Genomic DNA, 26,717 nt, shown 5'->3' on the forward strand with positions numbered 1-26,717 from the left:
ACTAGGAACGGACCATGAAGAATGTTTGTAAGGCATGGAAAAGTCATGCCTTCGGTCGTAGTCTACTCTCCACTCGTGTCATAGTCAATTCCAAATATGTTTATGCATACACTCCTATGCCTCTGATTGTAGGCTGATGGACTGCTTCATCTGCCCAGGTTGTCTGTCTGGCGTCTTGCCTGTAAGTCTGGCGAGTAAGGTCTAGCAGGTGGCTTATTTCGTGACCAGCTGGTCCTTGGTCCAGCCATCTGGTCCACTCTGAGGAACGGTTGTGTGTTAAATGTCGTCTGATGACTTCGCTTTGCAAATACCAATCTCGCGATCGGGAGACACGCGCAGAACGGGATGTAAAGCACGGGAAGTATACCATGCCTATTACATCTGTATCAGTCCAGCATTATGCCTTATTACGCTACAAATCCGACTGTGCCTACCAATGCTGAATACTCAGACCGGGCTGTCGAAAGGTCCGCCATGACTACCATGTGTCCGGAGCCTTCCCGGCATCTGCTGCACCGCTCTCCCAGAATCCTCCCGAACTTGAAGCAGCTTTTGGGTCTTGCCAATTTTGGCCTGTTTGTCCGCCAGTCTCGAATTCGCCATTCGTGCCGCTGGGTGGGTTCGCGGGGCTTGGCCAGCTCCCGGGTGTTGGGTTCGGGGACACCTGCATCTTCGAAGGACCGCCATCATGCATCGTCGTTCCTGCACCATAGCCGTCTCCATTGTTCATGGTAGCGTCGTTGTTATTATCCTTGGCCCAATCTGACCCGCCACTGCTAGCATTTTTCATATTGTCATTGCCCCAGTCAGGAGTACTGTGGCCATTGTTGTTCGTTGGACTTCCCCAACTCTCATTTGTTGAGGCCGGCATATTCGTAGGTCCTGAAGTGTCCCATGATGTTTCGTATGTTGGTTTCTGGGGGGTGCTGGCCATGGCAGCGTTAGGACTGTTCCTTGGCTGGCCTGCGGCGAAGTCGCTACCCATGACATTGCCATTGCTGTTCTGCGCTGTATGATGGCTGGGCATATTGTGGCTCTGTTTGCCAGCATTTGAGCTGCGCTGCAGACGGGCGCTGATCTCCTCGAGTTCCCGGGCCATCTGAGCTTCCATGTCATAATCCGTCCTCCCTTCTGGCTGGGTAGCATTGGGCCTGGGGTTTGGACTGTTTGTGTGACCGGGAACTGATGTACCTGAGGGGCCATTCGGAGCGGCACGGGCGTCTTGAACTCCCCGTGCCTGATGAGCGTTGCTTGACCCTGACTGAGTCGAGTTATAATATCCTGGATCAAACGACCCAGTTCTGAGATTAGTCCCACGTGGGTCTGCTGCGTGCGGACTTGACCATTGATTCCGAACTTGAGGTGATCCATACTGTTTTTGTGCCTCATCAAATATTCTTGCGTCATAAGTGAACTCTGGGGCGGCCTGAGAGCGGCGAGTTGACTGGATGTCTTCAGGTCTACCTGGAACAGTCGTGGTACCATACCCCTGGAACCATTGATTTCCACCTTCAGGCGGCAAGGATGGCATTGCCTGGGCCTGTGGAGGAGGATAGCCTTGGTAAGAAGGCTGTATATTCGGTAGGTGCTGCCCGTTGTTCTGCATGTAGATACTGCTGTTCGTAAGATTCTGCTGCTGGGGAATCGAGGCATAATTATTCGGGTTGCCACTTGGGTTACCACTAGCATTCCGGTAGAGACCTCCCGTCGCATTTCCATACACCGGTCCATGATAAACCCTCATGACGCGGTTCTGATTGTCGAAAAAAGCGTTGGGGCGTGGATCAGTGGGAGTCTCCATCGAGTGCTCAACATGAACAACGTTGGACCGCGGCGGCATCAACCAGTTCGGGTCGAAGGAGGCGGCTGCGTGTCCTGGCGGCTTCCCAGGGTCTTCCTGGCGGGATTCCTGGAGAGGCTCCTTCTTCTTTTTGGACTTTTCCTTCTCCTTCACCTTTTTCTTCTTCGCCTTTAGCAACTTCTGCATCAGCATTTCGATGACGGCTGCATCCTCCCCCTTGCTAGAGTCGGACTCTGGCGAAGCTGAAGTGCTTTTGTCCTTGGCTTTAGAGTTGCTCTTGCTCTTTCCCTTCTCTCCCGAGTCTCCACTTGCACTTGTGTCCGCATCTGTTCCATCTTTCGAGGTGCTGACTTCAGAATCGCTTGCATCTGTTGTCTCGTTTGAGGAGGCGGCGCTTTTCTTCTTATCCTTGTTCTGCTTCCCTTTTGACGTTCCACTTGCCGAGTCTGCGTCTTTTGCTTCCGTATCCTTCTTTTTCTTTTCTTCTTCTTTTTTCTTTTCTGCCTCCTTCTTCTCCGCGTCTTTTTTGGCGTCTTCCATTTTCTTTGCCTTGTCCGCCAGGAACTCTTTGTAGTCCTTGGCTTCCTGGTCCCGAGCCTTCTTCGCCTCCATGGCCTGGTTCCACTTGAAGAAGTTGTGGACGGTCTCCACATCGTCCGGGGCGTCCGTGTCTTCCTCGTCGTCTGAGAAACTGACCCTCTTCTTGTTCTTTCTCAGCCGGGACCGCTTGAGCGCTTTGTGTGCCCTGACACAGTTTCTACAGGGGCACTCTGGGTCGAACTCCTTGAGATGATCTTCGGGTGCGGAGGCTGACTCGGTGCCACTGGTCTCGACGTCCTTATCCGAGCTCATGGCGGCGTCCGAGGTGTCTGCGGACGATGCCGCGGACTGCTTGAGGGCCGACTTGAGGGCGGCTTCCTTCTCGGATTTCTTGGACTTGCTCTCGGTGGCAGTCTTGGCCTCGGCCTCGTTCACCTCTTTTTTCTTGCGCCTGGACTTGACAAAGAACTCGACCTCTTCGTCCTCATCTTCGGTCTCGTACTCGGCCACAATCCGTCGTCTGGGTCTGGCTCGGCCCTTACGCGGGATGTTGGCGCCTGCGATCCACTCGAGGGTGGAATGTGGCGGCATTGTGAGGAAATGGTGAGGGGTGAGCCGCAGGGGTCGATCAACACGAGTAAAGACTTCAGACCAGGACCAAGTTATCGGGCTACAGTCCCTATCTATCAAGCTTCAGTTCTGTATGGTCGCCGTCACCATCGTGGTCATGGAGGTGGCGGAAGCGCCTGAGTCCAACAGGCGTGTAATAGCGTCTAGACAGAAAAGCAAGCACTTCTGTAATCCGGCAAGCAGCGAAGACTTGAGTGACAGCTCAGAAGCGAAGGGCAATGCCAAAAATACAAGGACGGTAGGACGGCCAAGATGGGTGAGAATACGGTGTTGAGGTTTGTGAGTGTTTCCTCGTGCGAGGTGGGAGCGGACCGAAGCATTCAAGCCATGCCTGGTGGCTGCACCTGCCTTTCTATGCGGGCTTTCTGTCAAACATTTCTCCCCAGCAACCAACGACTGGCAGCACAACCACTGCCTAATCATCCAGCACTTATCCATCACAGCTTGGCCTTCTCCTTGAGCTCCATCTCCTTCCACCGCCGATTGATAGCAACATTATGCCAGTACGTCCACAACCCGGACGCGACCCCCAGCGGCGGCACCAGCAGACACAACCAGCTCCACCACGACGGACTGCCCTTGCGAATCTGCGCGATGGCCCGGTCAATCTCGGCCTTGAGCTGCTCGCGCGACCCGTCGTTCCAGACCACCACGCCCCGGCCCTCCCCGCGCGCCTCGCACCGCTTCGCCTTGAGCCGCACGTCCGCCTGGCTGAGCACGCGGTTCTGCGCGTCCTCGCGCGTGAGGTGCGGATCCCGCTCCATGAGCCGGCGCATCTGGACCTCCGGGTCCCGGACGGCGACGGTCACCACCACGCCGGACATGAGGTCGAACCCGCTCTCGAACAGCAGCGGCACGTCGAGCACGACGGCCCAGTGGCCCCTGAGGTAGCACCACAGCAGCGCCGTGTAGATCTCCTTGCGCACCGCCGGGTGGATGATGCCGTTGAGCACGCCACGCTCCTTTTTCCGCTCCTCGCTGTCCCCAAACACCCGCCTCCCCAGGGCCGGGCGGTTCAGAGGGCGGCCTTTCCCGTTCGGCCCGTGTTCCGGCATCGTCGAGGACGCTGGGACCAGCAGGTCTGGCGTCGTCGGGCCAAAGTACTTTACGATGGCCGAGTAGCCGGGCGTGCCGGGCTCGACGACCTTGCGCGCCAGGACATCGGCGTCGATGATGGGGAGCGAGTACGGTGGCGCTGTGAGGATGGAGGACACGGTGGATTTGCCGGTGGCTATGGAGCCCGTGAGCCCGATGAAGAGCATGGCTTGGGCGGCTGGCGGTGTTTGCCGAGCCTGATAAGACGTGACGGATATCTAGCGGATGCAGCGTGTGTGCGTGCGTGCTTTGTGTAACACAGAATTTGCGGTCTGCCCTTGGGGACTTTTTGCTGCTGGTGGTGTTCCCAGCCAGATTCCAGGTCAAAATGAGGCACCGAAATGATGATGAGGAAACGTCCCCCGTGATGCGTGCGCCGAGGTCCAGATTGGCCAGCGGAGAAGCTGCGCATCCATGTCCTGCCCCGGGGCCGGGGTGGGGCCGGCAGCACCATGCGTTCAAGATGCATGCATGTCACACAACGTCATTGGCTCGCGAGGCCGTTTCTGGCACTTCAAGACGGGCTGTTGCGGTGCTTGCTCAAAACACGATGGTATCTTTTGGAATTTGTTCTTATGCGATAAGAAAACGAAAAGCACAAACAACTCCTTTGCCCGCATCCTTTTTTACCAATTGACTTTCTATCCTTTCCACTCCCAGACCGTTTCCTGAGTCCTAAGCAAATCCAAAGTGTTTTCTACACATCCCCCACGGACATCGCTGCAGGGTTTTTATTTTTATTTTTAATTCCACGACTCCAGGTTCTTGAGAACACAGCCCTCACTGCCCGCCGCCCGCGGGATCAGCTTGCCTATCGTGTACACGGTCTCGCCGGCCGCCACGAACTGGTCCGCCACCTTCTGGGCGTCGGCGGCCGCCACGACGGCAATCATGCCGACGCCTGTGTTGAACGTCCGCGCGAGCTCGCTGGGCTGCACGTTGCCGGCAGTCTTGAGCCACTTGAACACGGGCGGGAGCTGCCAGGACGCAATGTCAATCTCGGCCGCCAGGCGGTCGGGCAGCATCCGCGGCACGTTCTCGCTCAGGCCGCCGCCAGTGATGTGTGCGAGACCCTTGAGATCGGCAAGGTTCTTGAGGATGGACTTGACGTAGATGCGTGTCGGGGTGAGCAGGGAGTCGCCGACTGTCTTGGAAGTGTCCCAGGGCGCGGTGCTGGCGTAGTCGAGCTGCTCGCGCGCCAGGATGCGGCGGACCAGAGAGAAGCCGTTCGAGTGCACGCCAGACGAGGCCAGGCCCAGCAGGACGTCGCCCTCAGTCATGACATCGTGCTTTGGCAGGCGGTTGCTGGGGATCATGACGCCGATCGCGGCGCCGGCGGCATCGTAATCGTCCTCCTTGTACATGCCCGGCATCTCGGCCGTCTCGCCACCGACAAGAGCGCAGCCAGCGTCGCGGCAACCGGCAGAGACGCTCTCCACAAAAGCGGCGGCCGTCTCGGGGTTGAGCTTGCTGCACCCAAAGTAGTCGAGGAACATGACAGGTTCGGCACCCTGAACGACCAGGTCGTTGACGTTCATGGCGACAAGATCAATGCCGACGGTCGTGTGGTTGTTGGTCGCCTGGGCAATCATGAGCTTGGTGCCGACACCATCGATGGCGCCGACCATGATGGGGGCGTCGGAGGCGTAGCCAGCCTTGGAAAGGTCGACCTCTCCGCCAAAGCCACCGATCTCGGCATCCGCACCGGCACGGGCTGTCGAGCGGACAGCCTTTCTGATACGCTCAACGAGCTGGTTGCCAGCATCAATGCTGACACCAGCCTGAGCGTACGTCAGGGCCTCCTTGGTAGCCTTGGTGGGCCGGAACGCGCGGTGTGCAATGTCTTTCCTGTAGTACATGCCCTTGAATTGGATGAGGTTGATACCCTCATAGGCCTTGTCCACTGCAGCTCTCAGGCTGCCCTCGGCAGTCGCGCTCGCAGCAATCACGCGACCGCCGGCGGTCACGAGTTTGCCGTCAGCGAGCTTGGTTCCAGCGTGAAAGATGTTGATGCCCTCCGGGGGGTTCGCAACAGTCATCTCGTCGCCCTTGGCGTACGACTCGGGATAGCCACCAGCCGAGGCCACGACAGTTGCACTGAACTTGTTGTCTACAGTGATGGGGATGGAGTCGAGGTATCCCTCGCTGCAAGCAACCATGATCTTGGCAAGATCAGTGTCCTTTGAAAGCAGGGGCAGGACGGTCTGTGTCTCGGGGTCGCCGCAACGCACGTTGTATTCGAGAACCTTGGGTCCTTCCGAGGTGATCATGAGACCTGTAAAAAGGACACCCTTGAACGGCATACCCTCTTTGCGGAAGCCGGCAAAAGTAGGGCCGATAATATCACGGTCGACCATGGCGATGAGCTCGGGAGTCGCAATGTTGGTCGGCGCATAGCATCCCATGCCTCCAGTGTTGAGACCGGTGTCTCCCTCGCCGATTCTCTTGTGGTCCTGCGCTGGAGGCAGTGACTTGAAGCTGTAACCGTCGCAGAAGGTGAGGATGCTGAGCTCATCGCCATTGAGGAACTCTTCAATGACCACCTCGTCCCCGGCGGACCCAAACTCCTTACCAACCATGATGCTCTCGAGAGCCTTTTGGGCCTCCTCTTTCGTCTCGGGGATGATGACACCCTTGCCAGCAGCCAGGCCGCTGGCCTTGATGACGACGTTGTGGCTGACACTGTCGAGGTACTGGCGAGCCTTCTCGTAGTCGGTAAAGTTCTCGTAGGCGGCCGTGGGGATGTTGTACTTTTTCATGAAGTCCTTGGACATGGTCTTGCTGCCCTCCATCTGGGCAGCCGCCTTCGAAGGCCCGAAGCTGTCAATGCCAGCCTGCTTGAAGAAGTCGACGGCGCCAGCCACAAGGGGCGCCTCCGGTCCGGGAACGACAAAGTTGACATTCTGCTCACGAGCAAGCTTCAGGAGACCCGGGAAGTCCTCGGCCGAGACAGAGCTGTTGTTGGTAGTCTTGGGGCAGGTCGCAGTACCGCCATTGCCCGGTACAGCAATGATGGACTCGACCAGCGGCGACTGGCTCAGCTTCCACGCGATTGCGTGTTCTCGGCCGCCATTGCCGATGAGGAGGATCCGCAGAGGCGATTGAAGACCCATTTTCGGTTTCTCTGTTTCTAGCTTGCTTGCCGTCCCGGAAGACGATTTGCAGGGGGGGGAAATGTTGGGTTTCTCGGTGTCGTGTCTCCCAAAGGAAGACATTTGCACGCAAGAATCTCTCGACTCGCTCTCAAGGCGAAAAAAAAGTTATGGTCACCCCTCCCCCGCGATCAGCGCCCCGCCACCAAAAGCGCCGATAACGCTAAGATATGCCCTGTGTCAACCGCCTCGTCGGGCAGGGGTCTTGCCTCCACATGGCATGGGTTCTCCAAAATTGCCCAGTCGCAGGGCTGCCATCCACGAACGAAGTATAACATGCAACTGGCTCATGTTCACGGGCTTTACCAATGTTTGTGACACCCCCGCGAGGATTCCGAGCACCACCGCCAGTGATGCTGAACTGGTCAATCTGAGAGACTTGCAAAACTTGAATAGTTCGTGTATAATCTATAATGTCAATTTCGCTCAAACAAATGTGAATGCTCCTCTACCTTGCATACAACCAGATGCAGGTTTTGCTCAATGGTCTATAGTTCGCCTACTTCGGCAGTGCCATATTCCTTACAGCCACCATACCAGGCTCGGCTTATGCATGAGCTCTCCGTCGTTGGTTTCGGTTCTTCAGCAGCAGTAGAAGTGGGCAATGAAGGCGGCGAAGTGATTGGTGGCGCGGAAGTGTCGCCGTTACCGGAGGTGGTCGTCACAACCGGGTCATTGCATCCCCACCACCCAGGAGTAAGACATGTGGTAGGAGTACTGGCTGGCGTCGATTTGCTGGTGTGGCTACGAGTAGTAGTGGTCGTCTCGTCCTTGCACCCAAACCACCCCGGCGTCTTGCATGTTGTGGATATGCTTGACGAGGATGTACTCGTCGTGGTGGTGACAGTGGTAGTGGTCTCATCCAGGCAGCCCCTACGGAAAACATCGTCAGCTCTGCAATAATGTTGGTGAGGGAACTTGTAATACTTACCACCAGCCAGGTGTCTGACAAGTCGCGGTGCGCGTTCTTGTCTTTGATGTGGTCGAACTAGTAGACGAAGTCGTCGAGTCTGTGCTATTGCTCTCGAACATCTTCCACTTGCCACAGTCTCTGCACTCGGGAGTGTAGTTGCATTCTGGCACAGTGTCGTAGACCTTGATGATGTCATTGATCACGGATCGGATCTTGTGTGTGCCAATGCCAACTCGCCACCCCTTGTCTGCGACCGTGTCGTATGTGCACTCATATCCGGCATGGCAGGATGATTCGAGTGCGTAGCCTGCATACGAACATGAAGCAGTTGCGCCATTGCATGTGCCAATATAGATGGGGTCCGCTGTGTGGCCGAAGTGGAAGGTGCCCGTGTACTCGCGTGTCTGGTGGTACAACGGGTCTGAGTGAGGCGCCACAGGGAGACCCAACCGTGAAGCGGCCATGGCTTCAGGCACTGCCTCAAAAGTGACGACGGGAAGACCGTATGTCAAGCCGAGGAGAGAGCTAACAGCACCGCCAAGAGAGTGCCCTGCAACCCAGATGTTGGCCTCGGGATACAACTCCGTCACGTTTGCATACAGCTCTCGAGCCGCCTGATAGTATCTGTTCTCGTCCTGTAGAGCTTGCCTCACACAGGTGTTGTTGCACTGATATGTGCCAGAGGCGCAATTACAGACTTGATGGTAAGTCCATTGCCCTTGTTGACCACAGCAGCAGCTGAAGAAGAGGTTGTCGTTGACCTTGTCGTTGGTCGTGGTGCCTTCGCCATCAAATACAGCCAGGGAAGTGCCCTTGAGGCCAATGACGATGGTCGAGTTAGTCTCGTCGCCCCAAATATGGCCGCGCAAGCCATCGCTCTCCCAGCCAAAGTCCTCAGTCCTGTTAAATGGCCGCCCGACTTCTTCCCAGTCAGGCATGCCGGGCTTCTCCACGTAGGCGTTGGCTGTGATGATGGCCATGGAGAGGATGGTATCCTTGTCCGTCACATCAGGACCAGAGACGTCCTCTATGGTCCAAGCTGCGGGAGAGCTGGCAAAGACAGAGCCCTGTTGCCGAGCCTGCGCTACGAGCGGATCAATGACGCTCGGCCGCCTGTCACGCATGCGCTCGATCTTGTGCGGCTTGCTCTTTGCCTTGAGCACAGAGACGCGCTCCGCCTGGTGGTCGTCTTCTTTCGAGAGCCATATTTCAGCCTCTGGTCCAGTGATATCCCGTCGTCGATGGAGATCTGGATGCTGGTGGGTACCGTGATGGAAGACGTGACGGAGAGTGAGTACATGCTCGCCCGTCTGCGGCGGCTCGGCTGGCAGGAGGGGCGAGAGTATGGGTGTGGCATCTGTGAAGAGCGGGTCGACCAGAGTCGCGACCGCCGGGGTCGAGGCCAGGAACGAGAGAAGGATCCTGGCCGTGACTTTTCCGACCGAGTGGCAGGCCAGAGGCGACTGGCGGCGGGTTGAGAACATGGCGAGATCGAGGGGCTTGGCGCTCAGTCGTCAAGGCCGGCTGGCGCCGCGTCCAGCGCGGGTGCGAGAGCAAGGCAGCAGGTCGGTGCACTGCAGATAACTGTACGATGCAGTGGTGATGGTTGTGGTTGCGAACTGTCAGACGTTGACTTGGGAGTGCTCAAGAACGAATCTGAAGCAGAAGGGAAATGGCGGTCGTGGGTGGTCGGTGGCGTTCGAGGCGGCCACTATCGTTGATGGGTGCTGGTCTGGCAGGCAACGGAGGTTGGGAAGGGCTTTGGCTGTCGGGGTTCCTGACGGCAGGCTTCGACTATGTCTGGAGCACTCGGGGGCTCGGCGGCAGGCGTGTTGGGGTAATGAGGTCGGGACTGCGGATGGCAGGTTGGCGTGGTTGTTGATGGCGGCAGTGGATGGAGGATGAATGACGGCACGGCGGCTGGGGCAACCGTCCAGGCAGCCAGCTCCATGCCCAGGTGGATGGGGACCCGACCCGGGGCCGCGATAACAGCCCCAGAGCAGGTTGGGGCAGATGACCTCGAATGGCCAGGGGTGGTGTGGGGACAGGAGCCCCCTTGAGCAGGTGCACCATGTCGTCGTACCTGACAGGGCAGGCAGCGCATGCACCCTACTATTACCCTCAGGTAGGTAACAGGCACATCTGCTGATGCTTTTGACTGTGCTGTCATTATCACGGTCTTCCAAGGTTGTTGAGCCCTTCCGAGGCTGCCTTTGTAGCTCCCACGTGATGGGTGTGAGGGACGCATCTCGTCTCTGCCCATGATGGACCAACCACGTACACAAGGGCCACTTGGCTTAGTAGATGAGTTGCATCCTGTTCGTCACCATATCCCTCTGCACTGACTTTGACTGGCCGCGCATTAGTTAGTTAGCTGGCGCGTGGATGCATGCATGGATGGCCCATACCAGGCCCCCGGGTGCGTAATCGACACAGCCCAAGTCTCGCCCACCTGCGCTCTAGCTCTACTGGGCGATGCTACTGTATGCCGCAACGCGCCTGGGTCCACCATGGGGCGGGTCGTCGTCACAGGTCGAGCTCGCCAAGCACCGCGAAAGCCATTATGGTCCGGCTCGTCTCACCTGCTCAAAACACAGACAAGATCCGAGTCGGAAGAATACATATCGACGATTAGACCTGTTCGCCATCGCAGCCCCGTGCACTTCATCTTGCAGCCGGACCCTATAACCATAAAGGTGGTCCAACGCGACTGGGTTGTCGTCAGACTGCTAGGCTCGCACACGCAAGACGACGAGGGGCACAAACGTAAGGTACATCCCTGAGCCGGGGTCCTGGCAGTGGACAGCTCTCGCGACTCCCTCGTTCAGGCTTCCAGACGGGTCGCAAGCTCACTACTTACACTACGCTTCCCTCCTGTTTACTTTTTCAACCATGGCGACGCAGCCGCAACCGACCAAGGGCACAGACACAGAACCACGCCCCTCGCAGCTTAGCAACCCGCAAAGCCAAAGCTCCCAAGCTCCTACGACCACAGATGGGTCCATGTCGGCTCCCGAATCGGCCTCAGTATCGCAAGCAGGCCCTACGGCGACACCGAAAAAGACCCCCAAGCAGGACACCTTCGAAAGCGGCGGCAATGATGACGATGACGACAACGACAATGTGGAGCTCTCTCGAGCTTCCATCGACATGGATGACATACCAATAGAGCTTGTCAGCAAGATAGACAAGTATGTCATGACCGCCCTGTGCCCTCCCCCCTTTGTGTTGCACGGCGTTCGCTTCACCTGGCGCAAGACCATGCTGACCCTGTCGCTTTAGCTTCATCGACTCGCTGTCTGCCAAGGTCCACCCCACGCCCCCCAATATGGACAACCTATCGAGGAAATTTCAAGACTTTTACGAGCTGGCTTCAGGGCTCATAGAAACACATATACGCAGCCTCGCAACGAGACAGAACAGAGAGAACGCTCCGGTACGGGCGACAACCCATAGGACGACGTCGGCCGCGAGCATATTAAGGGCGCGTGCCGCAGCATCACTTGGTGGCAAGGACAAGACGAAGCCGCCCGCAGCCCCAGAGCCGGAGCAGCAGATGGTCACGGCCGAAGAGTTGGCGGATCGAAAGAGGGCCAAGAAAGCCCTCGAGCAGAAAAAGGTGTTGCTGCAAGAGGGCGTAGAGCGAAGATTATGCGAGGGCATCTACGACAGGATATATCGGCACAGATCTACCCAGGACGAGGCGCAGGACGATAAGCTTCGATCCAAGACGGCTGCCCTCGCCCTCGTGGGCATCGGCCCTGTGGACCTGAGCATTGATCTCGGCGAGCTTGGTGACAACCCGGAGGATCTGCAGAAGAGAATAGGCGAGATACGGCAGCACCTCTCGCAGGCTCGCAAGGATCTTGTCACCATGCACGAAAAGCGATATCCCCTAGGCAAGCTGAACCATCTCAAGGCCGCGCATAAGAGCATTGTCGACACTCTGGCGCAGTTTCATCCTTCTTCGTCTGCAGACGAGATAATGCCAATGCTTATATACACTCTGATCACGATGCCCCCAGAGGCGCTCAACGTGATCAGCGACCTCCGATTTATACAGCGCTTTCGATGGGAGGAGAAGATAGAGGGAGAGGCGGCATACTGCTTGACCAATCTCGAAGCTGCCATAACGTTCCTCGAAAACGTAGACCTGGCCAGTCTGCGAGCCGACGAGACCGCGGCTGGCCCGCCAAAGAGTGAGACGCCGGGCGTCCTCGCAAGGACCGAGACCTTCCCGCCGGCATATACGCCAGGCATCTCTGCGAATGTCGCCAGCGCGGCGGCGGTGACGTCCGAGTCAGTCGACGGCTCAAAGCCTGTCTCGACGATACAGCGCCGGAGGCTGAGCAACCTGATCCAGACGCCAGCGACCGCGTTTGGCACCGCCAGTGACACTCTCTTCAACACGGCCGACCAAGGATTCAAGACGATCGGTAGCAGTCTTGGTGACAGCTACAAGTTCCTGCTTGGCAAACTGAGAGATACTTCAGCGAGCGGCCGCGAGCTGATCATGCCGCGAACGCTCGACGAGGCCAGGAAGCTCATCGGAACACCTCCGCCAGACGACGACGTGGCCGAGGAGGACCCGCGGGGAAGCCGCCGTCCTTCGGTGCGCGAAGACCGGGTCCTCTCGCTTGTGGGCGGCAAGAAGCCCGCCCGCGAGCACAGCCAAGAGAGCGTCCGGAGCGCCAGGAGCGTGAGCAGCTCCAAGAAGGTATTCTTTGCAGACGAGGGCAAGGAGAAGACGACTGCGCCTGCCGCTGCCGCGACCCCTCCGGTGGCCAGCAGCTCACCAGCAGCGGCGTCGAACCCGGCCTTGGTCGAGTCCATGCGGAATCTCGGCAACTCGCTCAACCCAATGAACCGTATCGCGAGCATGAGCATGATGCGCGGCTTCGGCCGGCCGGCCACGACTCCCGTGACACCACCAGTAAAAGACGCGCCCGCCACCACCGCCGCCGCCGCCGCCGCCGCCGCCGCCGCCGCAACCGCACCCACCACCGGTTCCAAAGCCGCGGATGGCGGCGATCTCGCCACAGTAAGTCCCCATTCTCACACACATTTTGTTCACCCATGGTACACCCTGCCCAAACCCCCGCTAACGCCGTATGTGTTTCTTCTTCTCCTCCCCCTTTTGTGCAGGCATTCCCGGACCTAGCAGCTGCCCTGCCGCCCAAAGACATACCAAAGATCAAGCCCCCGAACAAGCGGTTCATGGAGCTGCAGAACCCAGGCGAGATCAAGCTCGGCGAGGTCCTCGAGCTGCTCCGTGACTACAGGCGGCTCGCCGGCGCGCTCAAGGACATGGGAGCTTTCCAGGAGTGAATTTGTTGGGGGAGGGGGGGGGAGCGAGTGTTCACTGTGATGCGGGGGGCGTCCAGATGGAGCAGGTCATTCTCATCTACTTCGGGCCACCATCATCACCATCATTATCATCATCATCATTACTGTTGGCGTTCAAACTGGCTGGGTAAATAGAATTTGGTTCACATATATCACGGACAGAAAGCGACGAGAAGCACGCATGGTTCCTTTGCACAAAGGCGTCATTCTTTGTTCATGAGCTTTCGCGCCTGCCTCCTCGGTTATTATAGATTACACGAATGGGAAAGAAAGCGACATCTGTGCGTGGCATGTCTGCGACATTTCACCTTTGCATTCGCATCGTGCGTTCTCGCTATACTCACGGAACATATTGGCTCGAGCTGTGACTGGGAGTGGCAGGGGTATATTGATCTGTGTTATGTTTGTCTATCTTCAGAACCATGACTGTCTCTCTCGGAGTCATTCCCAGGAAGCGCCTAGGGACGTCGCTGTCCAGAGCGATTTTCGTGGTCCTGCGTATGTGTGCTACATCGGGAGCGGCATCTCTTTCCATCGCAATACAATAGGCGCCCCTTCCCGATGCATGGTACAAAAAGGAAATAGTAGTGGTGAGTATCTTTCGCGCCGGTGTTATGCAAGACTGTGGGTGGAAATAAAGGAAAATGAATAGGGAAAGGATTGCAGAACAGTGGCATAATCGTCTGCGGCCAAGTATTACAATGGGTATACTGTGCAATAACACTGCTCTTGGTCACCGTGGGAATGCCGGCTCAGTGGTGTCCGTTGACCTTCTTGGTTGGGCTGGACCGCCCGTTACTTAAGTCTTGCAGTGCTTCACCGCCACCCATGAGTTTTTCCATGAAGGAAATGTAATCGTACTGGGGCTGGCCACGGTCCTGCTGCATGTCCGGACCGCTGTGCGGCGGCACGATCTCAATGAGCTTTTCGATGACCTCATCAGGTACAAGGGAGTGACGGAGATCCATCTCGGTGACGTAAGGCTTGCCATCCGCCACTTCACGGAATGACTGAAACACTTGTTCGGCGGTGTTCTGGTCTTCCGTGACACTGACCATGAAGCGGATGAACTGCTCGAACGTGACGCGGTCCCGGCCATGCGAGGTCTCCTCGAAGTATTCATGCATCTCGTCTTCGCTGAAGACAAGACCGAGAGATGCAAGCGCGGCAGAGAACTCGAGCTCCGAGAGCGAGTTCGAGTCGTCCCGGTCGAAGTGACGGAAGACCGATTCAAACTCTTCCAACTGGATGGGAGTGAGGTTCGTCATGTCTCGTGCAACCATCTGGTTCTCGAGGAAGACGAGCTTCTTTTGTACTGACGACTTGACAAGGCCAAGCTCGTATGTGAGCTCGTCGTACGTGTACGTTGTGAAGTCGTTCTCCTCAATGTTGGCTTCTTGGCACTTTTCGTCTGTTGCCCGGATCTTCTCCAGGTAGGCATCAAGAGGTGGTAGATTGTCCCTAAGCCTGCGAACATGCAGGAGCTGATCCTCTACGTCGCCCTCAAGTCCAGAGATGGCCACTTGCATAGTGTTCAGCGCAAGGGCGAAATCATTTGCCTTGTCGGCAAAAGACTTGCGCAGAGCGTTTTTGATACTTGACAGGGAAGTTAGTCGAGCTCAATGTAAAAGCAGACATAGACTGGTGTACTCACTCTCTAATAGTCTCGTTGATCAGTTGGCCATGCTTCATCTCCGAACTTGTCAACGTCGACCACTCCCTTTCCAAGGTCTCCAGGCCGAGCTCGGCCGGGGGCTCGTATGCTCTGAGGCGGTAAGTGCCCAGCTTTGTCTTGATGTTGCCGAGCAGCGTCGCCAGCTCACTCTTCTCAGCGACCCATTCTCTCTTCTTGCCTCTCTTGTGTGTGGCGAACTCCGCGGCTTGTTGCTTGGCATCGGCATAAGTTCCTTCGAACTCCGCTTCGGACCAGCTATCGATCTGATCTCTGATTTGGGCCAGCAGAGCAGCCATTCTCCGCTCGTACGCGCTCTGCATTTCCCACGCGCCTTGCATGTTGTTCACGAATTTCTCCACACGCCTTCCAGCATTCTCAACCTTCTCCATTTGTGAGAAGGCATGGAACCAGTAAGCGATATATGTCATCAAACTTCGCTCATCGGGCTTGGCGACATCGCAGACGTCCTCCACATCGAGAAGATCCGGAATGCCAATCTCCTTGTGTGCGATATCGAAGGCGAGCTGCATGTTTCCTCGGTGGTCGCTCTTGTCCAGAGCATCGTAGTCGATGAGGTCTGGTCTGTGGATGTCAAGCAGCGCACAAAAAGCGAGGCCATCGTTCCAGCTGCTGCTGAAGTCGCGAACCTCGACCTCCTCGTAACATGCCGTCTTGCGTTGACACCAAAGAAGCAAGCCTTCCTTCGCAGTCATGCCCTCCTCGTTGATGTCGCTGATGGTGAAGCGCAAAATGAGCGTCCAGATGAGACCAAGGATGATCTTCCGGTTGCCGTCGACCACATCTTCGGCGCCAATGTTGGTCATCTGGATTCCCCTGGACTTGACGAATTGAAGTGCTGTGTTTGCATTCTCGAACTTCTGTACACGGAGCTTCGGTTTCGACGCATAGCGCCCCAGCGATTCTTGCGAAAGGCATTCGAGCAGGTGGATTAGGACGACCTAGCGAAGATAGCCGGTCAGTTTTTGCGTTGTGCAAAACTTGAACTCACCATTGGCTGATGTGAAGAGAACTTACACCATCACTCAGATCTTTTACAAGGTCCTTGACAACCACCTCCCTCTGCTGGATCTTTGTATTGAGCCTACGAGCTGTGTCAGTTGTGGTCCTTGACCCTGTGGCGCGGAGCCTGGGCATGCGACCTACCATTTTGTGAAGGTCTTCTCCTGAACGTTGATCCATTTGTGATCCATCTTTGTGAGATTCGAGCCCGGAGGCTGGTCGGCAGTGTTGGAGTCGTTTGATGAGACGGAGGAAGCAATTGATGGCCTTGGGCGGTGATCTGGTGGGGCGGGCGACTCCCTCTTGAAGGCCGAGGCGCTGGAGATTGTGGCAGCACGGTTTGTTCGGGCAGCATGCAGAGCTGGTTGGGAGCGGTTGACAAGAGCGCTGCAGGTCCTCCGCGATCTCGGCGACGCCTGTGAACGACGAGGCTGAGATGACGGAGACGGCGATGGGCAAGAAAACGAGGAAGGTCCCTGAGCGGAGCAGGGGGTCGAGGCCGCGGAAATTGACCCGCAGTCGGATGGGCGCAGGGAGGTGCGGGCGCTCCGGGGAGGGCTGCTGCAGGCCTCGGAGAAGGTTGTGGCGACGGAGACGCTGCTAAGGGCACGAGAGCGACGGTCAAAAGAGGACGATGTGGTGGTGACCACGGTTGTTGGTGTGGAGGGTGCTGAATCGGTGTTGTTGTCGTCGTCGTTGTCGTGCGACTTGAAATACTGCTGATCTGGTGGAGCGATGCTAGAGTCGGTATAGCGGTCGCTCAGGCTGCTGTCGCTGATGACCTCTGATGTAGTGGTGGTGCGCACAGATAGAACGGGCGCTGCAATTGCGGGTGTGCAGTCCTGAGCAGAGACGTGGAGAGACGTTGTCGAAGCCTGGCTGCGGGCAGGTTGGGCCACAATATTGTTGATGCCTGTCTCTGTGGTGTGGTGTTCTTCACCGGGATTTGGGATGGTGGTGCAGGTGCCTGGTTGACCTGGAGATGTGGCAGCAGGGGTGCCCGCAACCCCGCCATCCACGCCTTCCTTGGACGTCAGGCCCACCACCCCTGGAGCTGGAGCCTCGTCATTGTTGTTGACTTGCACCTGGCCGGCTCCATCCCCAAGGTTCAACCTGGCTACCGCTGTGCCCATCTCTGCCTCGTCGCCGCACGGCTTGATGAGCGACATGGCCAGCAGCTGGGCCATGGCCTCTTCTGCCAGCTCCTCATGGCTCTTGTGCTGGCTCTGCTGCTGCTGCTGTTGCTGCTGTTGCTGCTGTTGCTGCTGTTGCTGTTGGCTTGCAGGGTCTTCGGCAGTGGCGCCTTGCCCGCCCTTGAGCTTGTTCCACCAGGGCATGCTGCTGATCGACAGGGGCGTCGCTTGACAGATCGAGGCGCCGGCGCACGTATCGACAGGCTGAGTCCAACAGTGAAGACGGCAATGCCCAGCATCCACGTATTCTCTCGAGCGAAGGCCGACAAACAGGACCACCGGGGCACGCACTGCGGACTGCGAAATGGTTGCAGCGTATCGCTGGGATCCTCGCCGCTCGCTCGCACGCGTGGTGCATCACCGTTGCTTTATACCAGCCTGCTGGCGCTTCATCCAACGGCCCAGGGATCGCTCATTGCCCTCTCGCACCTTAGCACGTCGTCTCAGATAGGGTCCTCTTGCCATCTCTGGGCCCTTGTCATTCATGCCCGCGACCGACCATGCGAGTCCTCACGAGCAGCTGAGGACCGTCCTGGCTGTTCATTCGCTCCGCGAAACCGCCCTGCCTTCTCTCTGTGAAACATCGCTCGTTCGCCCTAGCGATACGCGCAATGCATATTGCCTGTGGAGTTCAGGCCAGGGAGGTATACAGTCAGCTCTTAATAGCATAACCACCGTTTCTGGTTGTGGCAGTGTCGCTCGACACTTTATGCACACCCCGGCACCAGGGTCTGAGACTCTGTTTCACTGTCCCCAAGCCATCGGACTGACAACAAATGGGGCGGGCTCGTTCCCCAGGTCCACATGCCGCTTACACGCCATTGTCCACTAAATCCTCCGAGCCACGCCTCCACCCCTCAACCTCTGACAACCATGCAGTCCAAAACATACTACCGCACATCCATCCGCCCTCGCAGTGTCGGCCATGTACCAAAAGTTTGCGATCACAGTCTGCTTCCATCGGGCAATGTCAAGTCCGACGGAATAAGCAAATAGGCAGACCACGAGACACGAAGCCTGCGAGGGAGCTGTGGGAGCCAGGACGCAGACTGCGAATAATAACAGGTGCAATACCAGCATCGGAATACATCCATGACAGACATTGCAACTGCGGGATTGTAGCAGAGGAATGTGCCCTCCGTGGTCGGCGACCCTAGCCGCCGCAGAGCTCCCAGACCCATCATTACGTGCCTATCACTGTTCCCTCCAAGGGTCAGGGTGATCATGCCACAGGCGCCTACAAATTCATGCAAAACCTGGTTGCTGATCATCAAGTGAGCAATTTATCTTGCTTGTCTCGTGTGTGTGGGACACTTTGTTCTACGGGCTGAGCCGATTTTGGTCTCAGGGCAGATATCCCATTGGTTCTGACACTTCGCAGAGCCTCTGTGATTCGTTTGGTTATGCCATCGTCGGTGGCCAGGAAGTCCAGATTCGTCCCGTCAGACATTAGCCGACTTCTTAACGCACATCCTATTGTGTCAGAACTTTCCAGGACTGATTCAAAGTCTCTGATCACGAGACAGGCGTTCAAGTGGACTGTGGAAGTGCCGGTGCACGTTTCATGCCTGAGTCGCGAATCCGTTGTCATACGATCAATACTTTGCGTCCTCCACAACTTCCTTATGCTGGATTTGATTGTGTATTTTCTTCCTTGTTCTTTTTTTGCTTCATATGCTGTATAAAATCTAGATGCTTTTCCTATATGTATTTGTACGGATTCATGATGCCGTTCTGATGATTCATTAGTCAAGGATCCAGAACAGGTAGGGTTATGAGGTCAAAATGGCCGACTTACCGGATCATAAAGGTTCTTGATCTGCTTCATCAGCTTGATCTTTGTCTCGCTCTGGCTGTAGCCAACGTAGTTCTTCTTGGCAATGCCCAAGCCGTGCTCGGCGCTGATGCTGCCGTTGACCTTGGACACCCACTCGTACACCCAGGGCTCGAGCAGCTTCTCGGCGCGCTCGTCGTACCGCCTCACCGCGACATTGAGGTGCAGGTTGGAGTCGCCCATGTGGCCGTACCCGACGACGTCCACAACGGGGTGCTCGTCCGACTCGCCCATGAGGCCGGACTCCTCAAACTTGGCCTTTGTCTCCTCGACGAGGCGGTACATGTCCTTGAGCGGGATCGAGAGGTCGTACTTGTAGACGCCGCCCCAGTGGCCGAGGCACTCGGGCACGCTCTCGCGCTGCGTCCACAGGGCCTTGATCTGGGTCTCGTCCTGCGCGACCACGCCGTCCGAGACAATCTCCTTGCCCATGACGTCCTCGAGGAAGCCCTCGAGCTTCTCGCTGTCGTGCTCCGCGTTGCTGCCGCTCGTCTCGATCAGGCAGTAGAACGGGTGCTCGCCGTCGAGCGGCCGCTTGAGGTCGGTCCGCACCGTGTGCACGAGGTTCTGCGACCGCGCGTCCATCATCTCAAACGCCGACAGGATCTCGCCGAGCTGCGCCTTGGCCTCGCGGAACGCCGACTGCATCTTCTCGTACGAGTCGACGCCCAGGAACGCGACGTTCTTGGCCGTCGCCCGCTGCGGGCAGTGGATCGAGATGGCCGTGATCATGCCAATGGTGCCCTCGCCGCCAATGAAGAGCTGCTTCAGGTCGTAGCCCGTGTTGTCCTTGCGCAGCGTGCTCAGGTCCCGGAGGATCGTGCCGTCGGGGAGGACCGCCTCGATGCCCAGCACCGTGCCGTGCAGGCTGCCGTACCGCAGCAGTCGCAGGCCGCCGGCGTTGGTGGCGACGTTGCCGCCAATGTGGCACGACCCTTTGGCGCCGAGGTCCAGTGGGAAGAGGTAGCCGCGCTCAGCGAGGTACTGGTCGGCGACCTCGAGCACGACTCCGGCATCGGCGACGAGGATGCCGCTGACGTCGTCAAAGGAGCGGATCTTGTTGAGGCGGCTGGTGTTGATGACGATCTCGTCAAACACGGGGACAGAGCCGCCCACGAGGCCCGTGTTGCCGCCCTGCGGCACTACGGCGAGCATGTTGTCGTTGCAGTACTTGAGGATCTTGCTGACCTCCTCCGTCGAGCCGGGCTTGAGCACGAGCCGGCAGTGGCCGCGGTACTTGCGCATCCAGTCGCCGTTGTAGGGCTCCATGTCGTCGGCGCTGACCTCGGCGTTGACCCCGTCAATCACGTACGAGTCCTTGCCCAGCACCTCCTTGAAGAACGCAACGTGCTCCGGCGTCAGGTCCGCGAACCGCGGGTCTCGCTTGATCGAGGGGTACTTGTCCGTCGTGTACGCCGCCCGCGCCGCCCGCGAGGTGCTCAGGCATCGTGGCGACTCGGCACTGCGCTGGGCCGGTTGCTGCTGCTGCTGCTGGGTGGCCGTGGCGGCGAGAGCTGGGCGCACAGCACAGCGCCGAACACCGGGAGCAGCAGCGGCAGCAGCAGATCGCCGCAGGGCGGGCACAATTCTTGATCTGGAAGCCATTATGGTTGTCGGGATGGCAGTGGCGGAAAAGCACTCGCCTGTCTCTCAACACAGAATATTTATCTGGTCACGGCGGACTGGTGCTACTGACCAAGAGTCGACTTATGTGTCCCCGTCGTCGGAGGGGATGGCGGGCCAATATCAATGAAATACTTTGACGCCGGGCGGCGATCGGAGCGTGGGTTCGTTTACAGGGTTCCCGAGGTCGGCCCCCCTGTAAACACTGCGTTAACGGGGTGCAGCCAGCGGCAAGCCAATCACTTGCCGTCCCGATCCCGTCTTGCTGGGCCACTTCCGAGCACAACCGATGGCGCAATACTTTGTGAGCGGCTTCTAAAAAGCTCAATGCACAAACCCGTAGATTGATGGAAAGCAAGCAAGTCTTACGACTCGGATGAGCCAAGTCGACTCCAAGCTCAGGGCCTGCGTATTGTGATTTCCTGATTAGATATGTCTCGTGTCTGGATAACCGTGGATGGATATGCGGAAGTGGACGCAATGGTCGGATCTCTCTAATTACCCGACGGCACGGAGCCGGGCGTTTGATACGGTTCATCCACGGTTTTTCCAGCGGTCGCGCGCCGTATGCGCTGATTAGATAAGCCACCCCTCGAGCTCCGCCCGAGCTCGAAATTTATGCCAATGACGGAGCCACACGCAGGACTGGGCACACATGCGCCCGCTGTTGGTGACGACTTCGAGCTTTGCCCATAACACGTCCACTGGACCGACAGCCTTCCCGGATCCTGCCTCCATCGCGTACACCTATCGCTCGTTTCAAAGCATCAACCCTCGCCACCAGCCACGAAAGCACAATCCACTCGCAGCAGTCACCATGGACGGCACCACGATCAACGACGCCGATCTCCAGCGGCTCAACGAGAAGGACAAGAGCGAGCTGCGCACGATCCTCAACAACGAGGCGCAAAAGTCGCGGGTGCAGAGCAGTATGTGAATTTCCCAATCCGCCAAAAAAAAAAAAATATCAAACCTCAGGTCCCTGTCGAGCGCTGTCTCCCAACGTCGAGCCGTCCACGACCTCGTGCGCGCCTGCCTACGTGCGCAAGCCGGCGATGCCTAGCCCAAACCGCCGAATATGTGCCTGAGCAGCAGCAGCAGAAACTTGGGACTTCATGGCGCAGTTCACTAACGCCCAATGGTTTTCTTACTTTGTAGCCGTCCACTCCCTCACCGATGTTTGCTTCACCAAGTGCATCACGGGGACCATCAAGAGCGGCAAGCTCGACCGAACAGAAGAGAGCTGCATGGCCAACTGCGCCGAGCGGTTCCTCGACGCGAGCAAGTTGACCATGTCCCACCTGCAGGGCATGCGGAACTAGACGACGGGGGAAACCTGTGAGCAGGTTCAAAGCATTGTAATATGGCAGAGGACATGGGTGGTGAGCAGCGGATGCAGGGCAATGCGTGTGATTTCGCAAGGGCGGTGCATACGAATGATTGAACTGAAGCTGGAGTCATCCCTCTTATGCGCCAGGTAAACCCCGAAGCACTCTCGAATTTAGGACCTTCACGACAGGATAGATTGTACCATCACTTGTAACAATATACAATACACACAATGGTCAAAGGAGCACGCCACATAGGTCCACTTTGTCGGAACGCGCAGCAAACGTAAAACATTTGAACCGTAGAGCACAAGTCACCATTTCTCGCAGCAAGAGTCTGAAGAAGGGGAGGCAAAATCTCAATTGCTTTTTCCATTGATCTCATAAGCCTAACCCAAAACGCCGTTGTCATGCATATCCGTCCGGCTCAATCGGTGCTTTTGCGCATTCCGAGAGCAACGTGACGACCGTAACCAGACCAATCCCAGGAACAACAAAGCCAAGCACTTAAACAAGGCTGAGCTTGGTGGCGGCAATGTCGAGGGCGTCAACATCGGCGGTCAGGCGGGCGTAGGCCTTCTTGGTGCCATCGGGGCTGAATAGGAACAGGTTAGCAGGGAGCTCCAGGCGCACTTTACTGGGGTCTTTCGCAACTTCGACTTACCGGATGAGGGTGTTGATCTTGACGGTGTCGATGCCATACAGCTTCTTGAGGGACTGCTTGATCTGGGCCTTGTTGGCCTTGATGTCGACAATGAAGACGAGGGTGTTGTTCTCCTCAATCTTCTTCATCGCACTCTCGGTGTTGAGAGGGTGGACGATGACCTTGTGCTCATCGAGGCGGACCTCGTGAGGGATCGACTTGCGGTGGTACTTGGGGGCGCGCGAGAGCTGGAGAGTCTTGGGGCGGTGGAAAGACGTGTTAAGTCTGACCTTGCGGGTCTTGTGGGAGTTGCCCTGTGGTGATGTATCAGTATCAAGAACGTCTCACAGTACACTTCCGGCGGACATGATCGCCAAAAACTTACACCCTTCAGCGCAGCCTTGGCGGCGGCGTTGGCCTGCTTGGTGCCCTTGGGCTTACCACCTGCGTTACGACATCATGCATCAGCAATCGCTCTTGCAAACACAAGAACTCGCAAAATCTGCTGCAGCTGATTGCATTCCAAGTCTTTCCGTCCAAACGAGAATCGAGGCTCAGGCGAGCGTGCCGCTTCGTCGTCGGGAGAAATTCATTGTTGCAGCAGTTGAGAGTGCTGGAATCGAGTCTATCAAGTACCTGTCTTAGTCTTGGGGGCCATTTTGTCGGTGTTGTTGGGCGTTGACTGTCGAAAAGTCCTGTTGTCGTCGGTCGTTGGGCGTGGAACAAGGAAAGTGCCAGGTGAGACGGCCAAATTTCTCGATAATCTTTTTTGGTGGGAAGTCGCAATCGGTGCGTTGATTAGGGCCGGTGGGGAATTTGCTCGGCTGGCAAGTTCAGTGCTTGCGGGCCACGCCGTGGCACATGCAGGTGGGGCCAAAGTGGCTCCCGCAGCTGGCAACCAGCCGTCGAGCTCATGTAGCTTTGGGGATCCACTGGGCTAGCTTTTGACATCGCTTTCGATATATCGTCAGGTCAAGTGACGCAGCGAGTATGGTGAGCGCTTGAGCAATGCCGGGTGTCTTTTGAAGAAACACAAGATGCACTTGCACTCGTCATGAGGACCAAAAAGAAACAGCCGGCTCGGAGCCTGGCCTCGACTCGCCCGCCCACCTTGAAGAAGCAGAAATCGATATCTCGAAAGGCCACCAAGTCTCTGATCAACTCCCTCCACCTTCTGCAAAAGAAGAAGGCGCAAGCCGTTGCCAAAGGGGACCTTGCTGCACAAGCTGCCATTGACGCCGAGATCACAGCCCTCGGTGGGCTGGAGAAGTATCAACAAGCCAGTCTTCAGGGCCAGCGTAATGATCGTGGAGGAGACAGTTCCCGCGTGCTCATGGAGTGGCTACAGCCGACCTCGGCAGCGCTCCAAGAACTTGGCAAAACCCGCCGCCTGCGTATGCTAGAAGTTGGAGCGTTGAGTGTCTCGAATGAGTGCTCAAAGAGCGGGCTGTTCGACGTCGAGCGGATTGATCTGTCCAGTCAGGGAGAGGGCATCTTGCAGCAAGACTTCATGGAACGGCCGTTACCGAAGAATCCCACGGGACTCTTTGACATCATAAGCCTCTCGCTGGTTCTTAACTTTGTCCCAGATGCCGCGGTCAGAGGACAAATGTTACGAAGGACCCTGAGCTTCTTGAGGGATCCCAATGACATTGAACCCCAGGAGTTGAGGTCCTCGTTTCCAAGCCTGTTCATGGTGCTCCCGGCACCTTGCGTCACAAACTCTCGCTATATGGACGAGGATCTGCTCAAGTCCATCATGACCAGCTTAGGGTACACGCAGACGCATCGCAAGCTTACGCAAAGGCTCGTGTACTATCTATGGACACGGAAACGACTGGTTCTAGAAAAGGGTGTGACATTCAAGAAAGCCGAACTTCGTTCCGGCGGTTCTCGCAACAACTTCTCAATCATTGTCCGAAATCCTTGAGCAATCTCGCGTGGGCGGCACAAGAGCACCGATCAACTACATCGACCCGCAGCCTTAAGGTATACTTGTTCGCACAGTCACAGAGCGACCTCCTCGTCAAGCACGACGCAATGATGGAGTAAGCACTTGGACAATGAAGATATGGTAGCTGTCTTCATAGGAAACGTCTACATCTTGCTGTCGACCTTGCCTCCAACCAGTCTCTCAGACAACTTCCACAAGCGTTCGGCTTTGATCTTGTCCCTCGCATGCCGAGCTGGCCGAGCTTTCTGACAGTCTGCAAGATACAGGGTGTCCGACTCTGGAGCAACTTGTTAGCAGTCAAGCAAGCGAAGTTTTCTATTTTCGAATGAATTTTATTCGATGGGCAATTGGCTCTCACCAGCAAGGCCAGGATCCAGAGCTGCCACGACCGTGGTCGCGCATCCCTGGTCAGTAGACTTGAAGAGCTCCTTTGGCATCTTCGTAACGGCCGCAGCCGCGGTTGCAGTCATGTCGCCCGCCAGGTTCGTCATGATGACTGTAGGCAATGCACGCAATTAGCAGTTGGCCAATGGAGCGGCAGCCGATATCAGCACGACGCTTGGAAATAGCGCTCGGCTTTCGTGGTGGTGGGCCCGACTTACTCCCAGGGTCAACAGCCAGGCATTGGATTCCGTCTGAGCACAAACGTTCCCGTAGCGACACAGTAAACAAGATGTTAGCCGTCTTGCTCGAAGCATACGCCATCCATCCGGCGAATCCATCCTTGACCTCGTAGAAATGCTCATCGAGACCTTTGCGAGGTTCCTCATCGGCTGGCAGCGATCGACCTCCATCAAAATTGTAGTCGCTGAACCGGAAAGGGCAGACGTAATGAGCACCACTGGACAGGGTCACGATACGAGTCGTGCCGCGTGTGGCCTGGTCCTTGGCCGCGTGTCTGAGTAGCGGTAGGAGCAGTTCCGTGAGGAGATATGGCCCGACGTGGTTGGTAGCGAAGGTGAGCTCCAGGCCGTTCGGAGCTGAACCCCTGGAGCTCAGACTGATGCCGGCATTGTTGATGAGCAAGTCCAAGCGGTCAGTCCTCTGGACGATCTGCGCTGCCCCGGCTCGGATCGAGTCCTGTGAGGCCAGGTCGAGGATGACGGTCTGTACCTCGACGCTCGGGAATCGGCTCTTGATGGTCGCGGCTATGATGTCGACCTTGGACGCTGTCCGCGATGCCAGGATTAGCAGCCTGGGGTTTGACGCAGCTAGTGCCAACGCAGTCGCTTCCCCGAGCGAGTTGGGGGATACTCCTGTAATGACAACTGTTCCACCCCCACACGCAATGTCAGATGACGGTCCACATTGAGTGATGATGAGCACGGAGCCACCAGCGGGGAAACATGACCCTGCCCGTGTCAAGCAGCGAGAAGGAGGTCCGTGGAAGTGAAATTGTTGGGGTTGTCTAGAAGCATCTCTGCCACTGTCGAGCAGGCCACACTCGAAGGTGCGATCACGGAGGCGGAGCTCCGTCAACGGAAGGGCAACCCTGACTGACATAGGCACGGGTCCGGCGGCCTATGCCGAACGGACATGTCGGGCGGGGTGGCGAGTTGAGACTGGACGAAGCATGGTCAAGACACATTTGGGTTTGACTTACTGTGCCGGCCTTCCACACAGTCCTTGAACAACCTCGTGACATCCGAACCTCGGGTGTTCTTGTCAAACGCCGGTGCGCTGGCGGCAGCCATGTTTCCCCCAGATGCTGGTTTCTTGCGTCTGGAAGTCCGGGGCGGCTGTCTCGGGTATGAGGTTGGGCAGGGCAGTGCACCACCACCTCATCCAAAGCAACGCGGCGCTTGGGACGGTTAGCCTCGTCCAATGGGACTACAAAAGACCGCGAGCCGCGTCCAGCACTGTGTCACGTCTCGGCCGCACAATCGAAGTGGAGGGACGCCTCGCCGTCTTGGCTTCTGCCCTTGCGTGGGGTTTTGTGTTTGCGGGGTGCGTTAGACTGACTGGCTGGT

At 57.2% G+C, this 26,717-nt stretch overlaps 11 protein-coding genes across 11 annotated transcripts; 3 read left to right on the plus strand and 8 right to left on the minus strand.

The window, feature by feature from the left end:
- Nucleotides 1–374: 374 nt before the first annotated feature.
- B0I36DRAFT_380894 (uncharacterized protein) lies at nt 375–2,932 on the minus strand (the record flags this gene model as incomplete). Its single annotated transcript, XM_046160837.1, has 2 exons — nt 375–1,151; nt 1,374–2,932. The coding sequence occupies 2 exons, from the start codon at nt 2,930–2,932 to the stop codon at nt 479–481; spliced, it is 2,232 nt and encodes a 743-aa protein (XP_046016873.1). The 3' UTR covers nt 375–478.
- A 66-nt stretch (nt 2,933–2,998) lies between these two features.
- On the minus strand, nt 2,999–4,424 carry B0I36DRAFT_314739 (dephospho-CoA kinase). Its single transcript, XM_046152807.1, has one exon. It carries the CDS (start codon nt 4,231–4,233, stop codon nt 3,409–3,411), a length of 825 nt encoding a protein of 274 aa, XP_046016874.1. The 5' UTR covers nt 4,234–4,424; the 3' UTR covers nt 2,999–3,408.
- A 177-nt stretch (nt 4,425–4,601) lies between these two features.
- B0I36DRAFT_314740 (phosphoribosylglycinamide synthetase) lies at nt 4,602–7,351 on the minus strand. Its single transcript, XM_046152808.1, has one exon. It carries the CDS (start codon nt 7,279–7,281, stop codon nt 4,810–4,812), a length of 2,472 nt encoding a protein of 823 aa, XP_046016875.1. The 5' UTR covers nt 7,282–7,351; the 3' UTR covers nt 4,602–4,809.
- Nucleotides 7,352–7,493: 142 nt separating this feature from the next.
- B0I36DRAFT_70463 (Alpha/Beta hydrolase protein) lies at nt 7,494–9,728 on the minus strand. The gene is made up of 2 exons (XM_046163245.1): nt 8,150–9,728; nt 7,494–8,091 (listed from the first exon to the last, which is right to left on the minus strand). The coding sequence occupies exons 1-2, from the start codon at nt 9,613–9,615 to the stop codon at nt 7,707–7,709; spliced, it is 1,851 nt and encodes a 616-aa protein (XP_046016876.1). The 5' UTR covers nt 9,616–9,728; the 3' UTR covers nt 7,494–7,706.
- A 1,167-nt stretch (nt 9,729–10,895) lies between these two features.
- On the plus strand, nt 10,896–13,493 carry B0I36DRAFT_70477 (uncharacterized protein). The gene is made up of 2 exons (XM_046163246.1): nt 10,896–11,322; nt 11,414–13,493. Exons 1-2 carry the CDS (start codon nt 11,024–11,026, stop codon nt 13,290–13,292), a joined length of 2,178 nt encoding a protein of 725 aa, XP_046016877.1. The 5' UTR covers nt 10,896–11,023; the 3' UTR covers nt 13,293–13,493.
- Nucleotides 13,494–14,229: 736 nt separating this feature from the next.
- On the minus strand, nt 14,230–16,363 carry B0I36DRAFT_372077 (calponin homology domain-containing protein; the record flags this gene model as incomplete). Its single annotated transcript, XM_046160074.1, has 4 exons — nt 14,230–15,073; nt 15,132–16,111; nt 16,188–16,254; nt 16,317–16,363. The coding sequence occupies 4 exons, from the start codon at nt 16,361–16,363 to the stop codon at nt 14,230–14,232; spliced, it is 1,938 nt and encodes a 645-aa protein (XP_046016878.1).
- A 2,703-nt stretch (nt 16,364–19,066) lies between these two features.
- Nucleotides 19,067–20,804, minus strand: B0I36DRAFT_237277 (uncharacterized protein; the record flags this gene model as incomplete). Its single annotated transcript, XM_046149525.1, has 2 exons — nt 19,067–19,099; nt 19,164–20,804. 2 exons carry the CDS (start codon nt 20,802–20,804, stop codon nt 19,067–19,069), a joined length of 1,674 nt encoding a protein of 557 aa, XP_046016879.1.
- Nucleotides 20,805–21,639: 835 nt separating this feature from the next.
- On the plus strand, nt 21,640–22,144 carry B0I36DRAFT_359411 (mitochondrial import inner membrane translocase subunit TIM8; the record flags this gene model as incomplete). The annotated part of the gene is made up of 2 exons (XM_046158122.1): nt 21,640–21,751; nt 21,981–22,144. 2 exons carry the CDS (start codon nt 21,640–21,642, stop codon nt 22,142–22,144), a joined length of 276 nt encoding a protein of 91 aa, XP_046016880.1.
- A 513-nt stretch (nt 22,145–22,657) lies between these two features.
- B0I36DRAFT_372079 (ribosomal protein L23/L15e core domain-containing protein) lies at nt 22,658–23,451 on the minus strand (the record flags this gene model as incomplete). Its single annotated transcript, XM_046160075.1, has 4 exons — nt 22,658–22,745; nt 22,815–23,107; nt 23,179–23,237; nt 23,430–23,451. The coding sequence occupies 4 exons, from the start codon at nt 23,449–23,451 to the stop codon at nt 22,658–22,660; spliced, it is 462 nt and encodes a 153-aa protein (XP_046016881.1).
- Nucleotides 23,452–23,756: 305 nt separating this feature from the next.
- On the plus strand, nt 23,757–25,070 carry B0I36DRAFT_70602 (putative methyltransferase-domain-containing protein). The gene has a single exon (XM_046163247.1). It carries the CDS (start codon nt 23,848–23,850, stop codon nt 24,721–24,723), a length of 876 nt encoding a protein of 291 aa, XP_046016882.1. The 5' UTR covers nt 23,757–23,847; the 3' UTR covers nt 24,724–25,070.
- Nucleotides 24,891–26,441, minus strand: B0I36DRAFT_372081 (uncharacterized protein; the record flags this gene model as incomplete). The annotated part of the gene is made up of 4 exons (XM_046160076.1): nt 24,891–25,024; nt 25,106–25,243; nt 25,350–26,015; nt 26,351–26,441. The coding sequence occupies 4 exons, from the start codon at nt 26,439–26,441 to the stop codon at nt 24,891–24,893; spliced, it is 1,029 nt and encodes a 342-aa protein (XP_046016883.1).
- Between the last annotated feature and the right edge of the window lie 276 nt (nt 26,442–26,717).

The sequence above is a fragment of the Microdochium trichocladiopsis genome (assembly GCF_020744255.1).
Source record: "Microdochium trichocladiopsis strain MPI-CAGE-CH-0230 chromosome Unknown B0I36scaffold_2, whole genome shotgun sequence".
Taxonomy (NCBI): domain Eukaryota; kingdom Fungi; phylum Ascomycota; class Sordariomycetes; order Xylariales; family Microdochiaceae; genus Microdochium; species Microdochium trichocladiopsis.

Bases quoted from the DNA above. Each gene is read 5' to 3' on its own strand.
- B0I36DRAFT_314739 (XM_046152807.1), bottom strand. From the start codon at position 4,233: ATGCTCTTCATCGGGCTCACGGGCTCCATAGCCACCGGCAAATCCACC.
- B0I36DRAFT_314740 (XM_046152808.1), bottom strand. From the start codon at position 7,281: ATGTCTTCCTTTGGGAGACACGACACCGAGAAACCCAACATTTCCCCC.
- B0I36DRAFT_70463 (XM_046163245.1), bottom strand. From the start codon at position 9,615: ATGTTCTCAACCCGCCGCCAGTCGCCTCTGGCCTGCCACTCGGTCGGA. The intron at 8,092-8,149 runs GTAAGTATTACA...TGTTTTCCGTAG, and splicing joins TGTCAGACACCTGGCTGGTG to GGGCTGCCTGGATGAGACCA.
- B0I36DRAFT_70477 (XM_046163246.1), top strand. From the start codon at position 11,024: ATGGCGACGCAGCCGCAACCGACCAAGGGCACAGACACAGAACCACGC. The intron at 11,323-11,413 runs GTATGTCATGAC...CTGTCGCTTTAG, and splicing joins CTTGTCAGCAAGATAGACAA to CTTCATCGACTCGCTGTCTG.
- B0I36DRAFT_70602 (XM_046163247.1), top strand. From the start codon at position 23,848: ATGAGGACCAAAAAGAAACAGCCGGCTCGGAGCCTGGCCTCGACTCGC.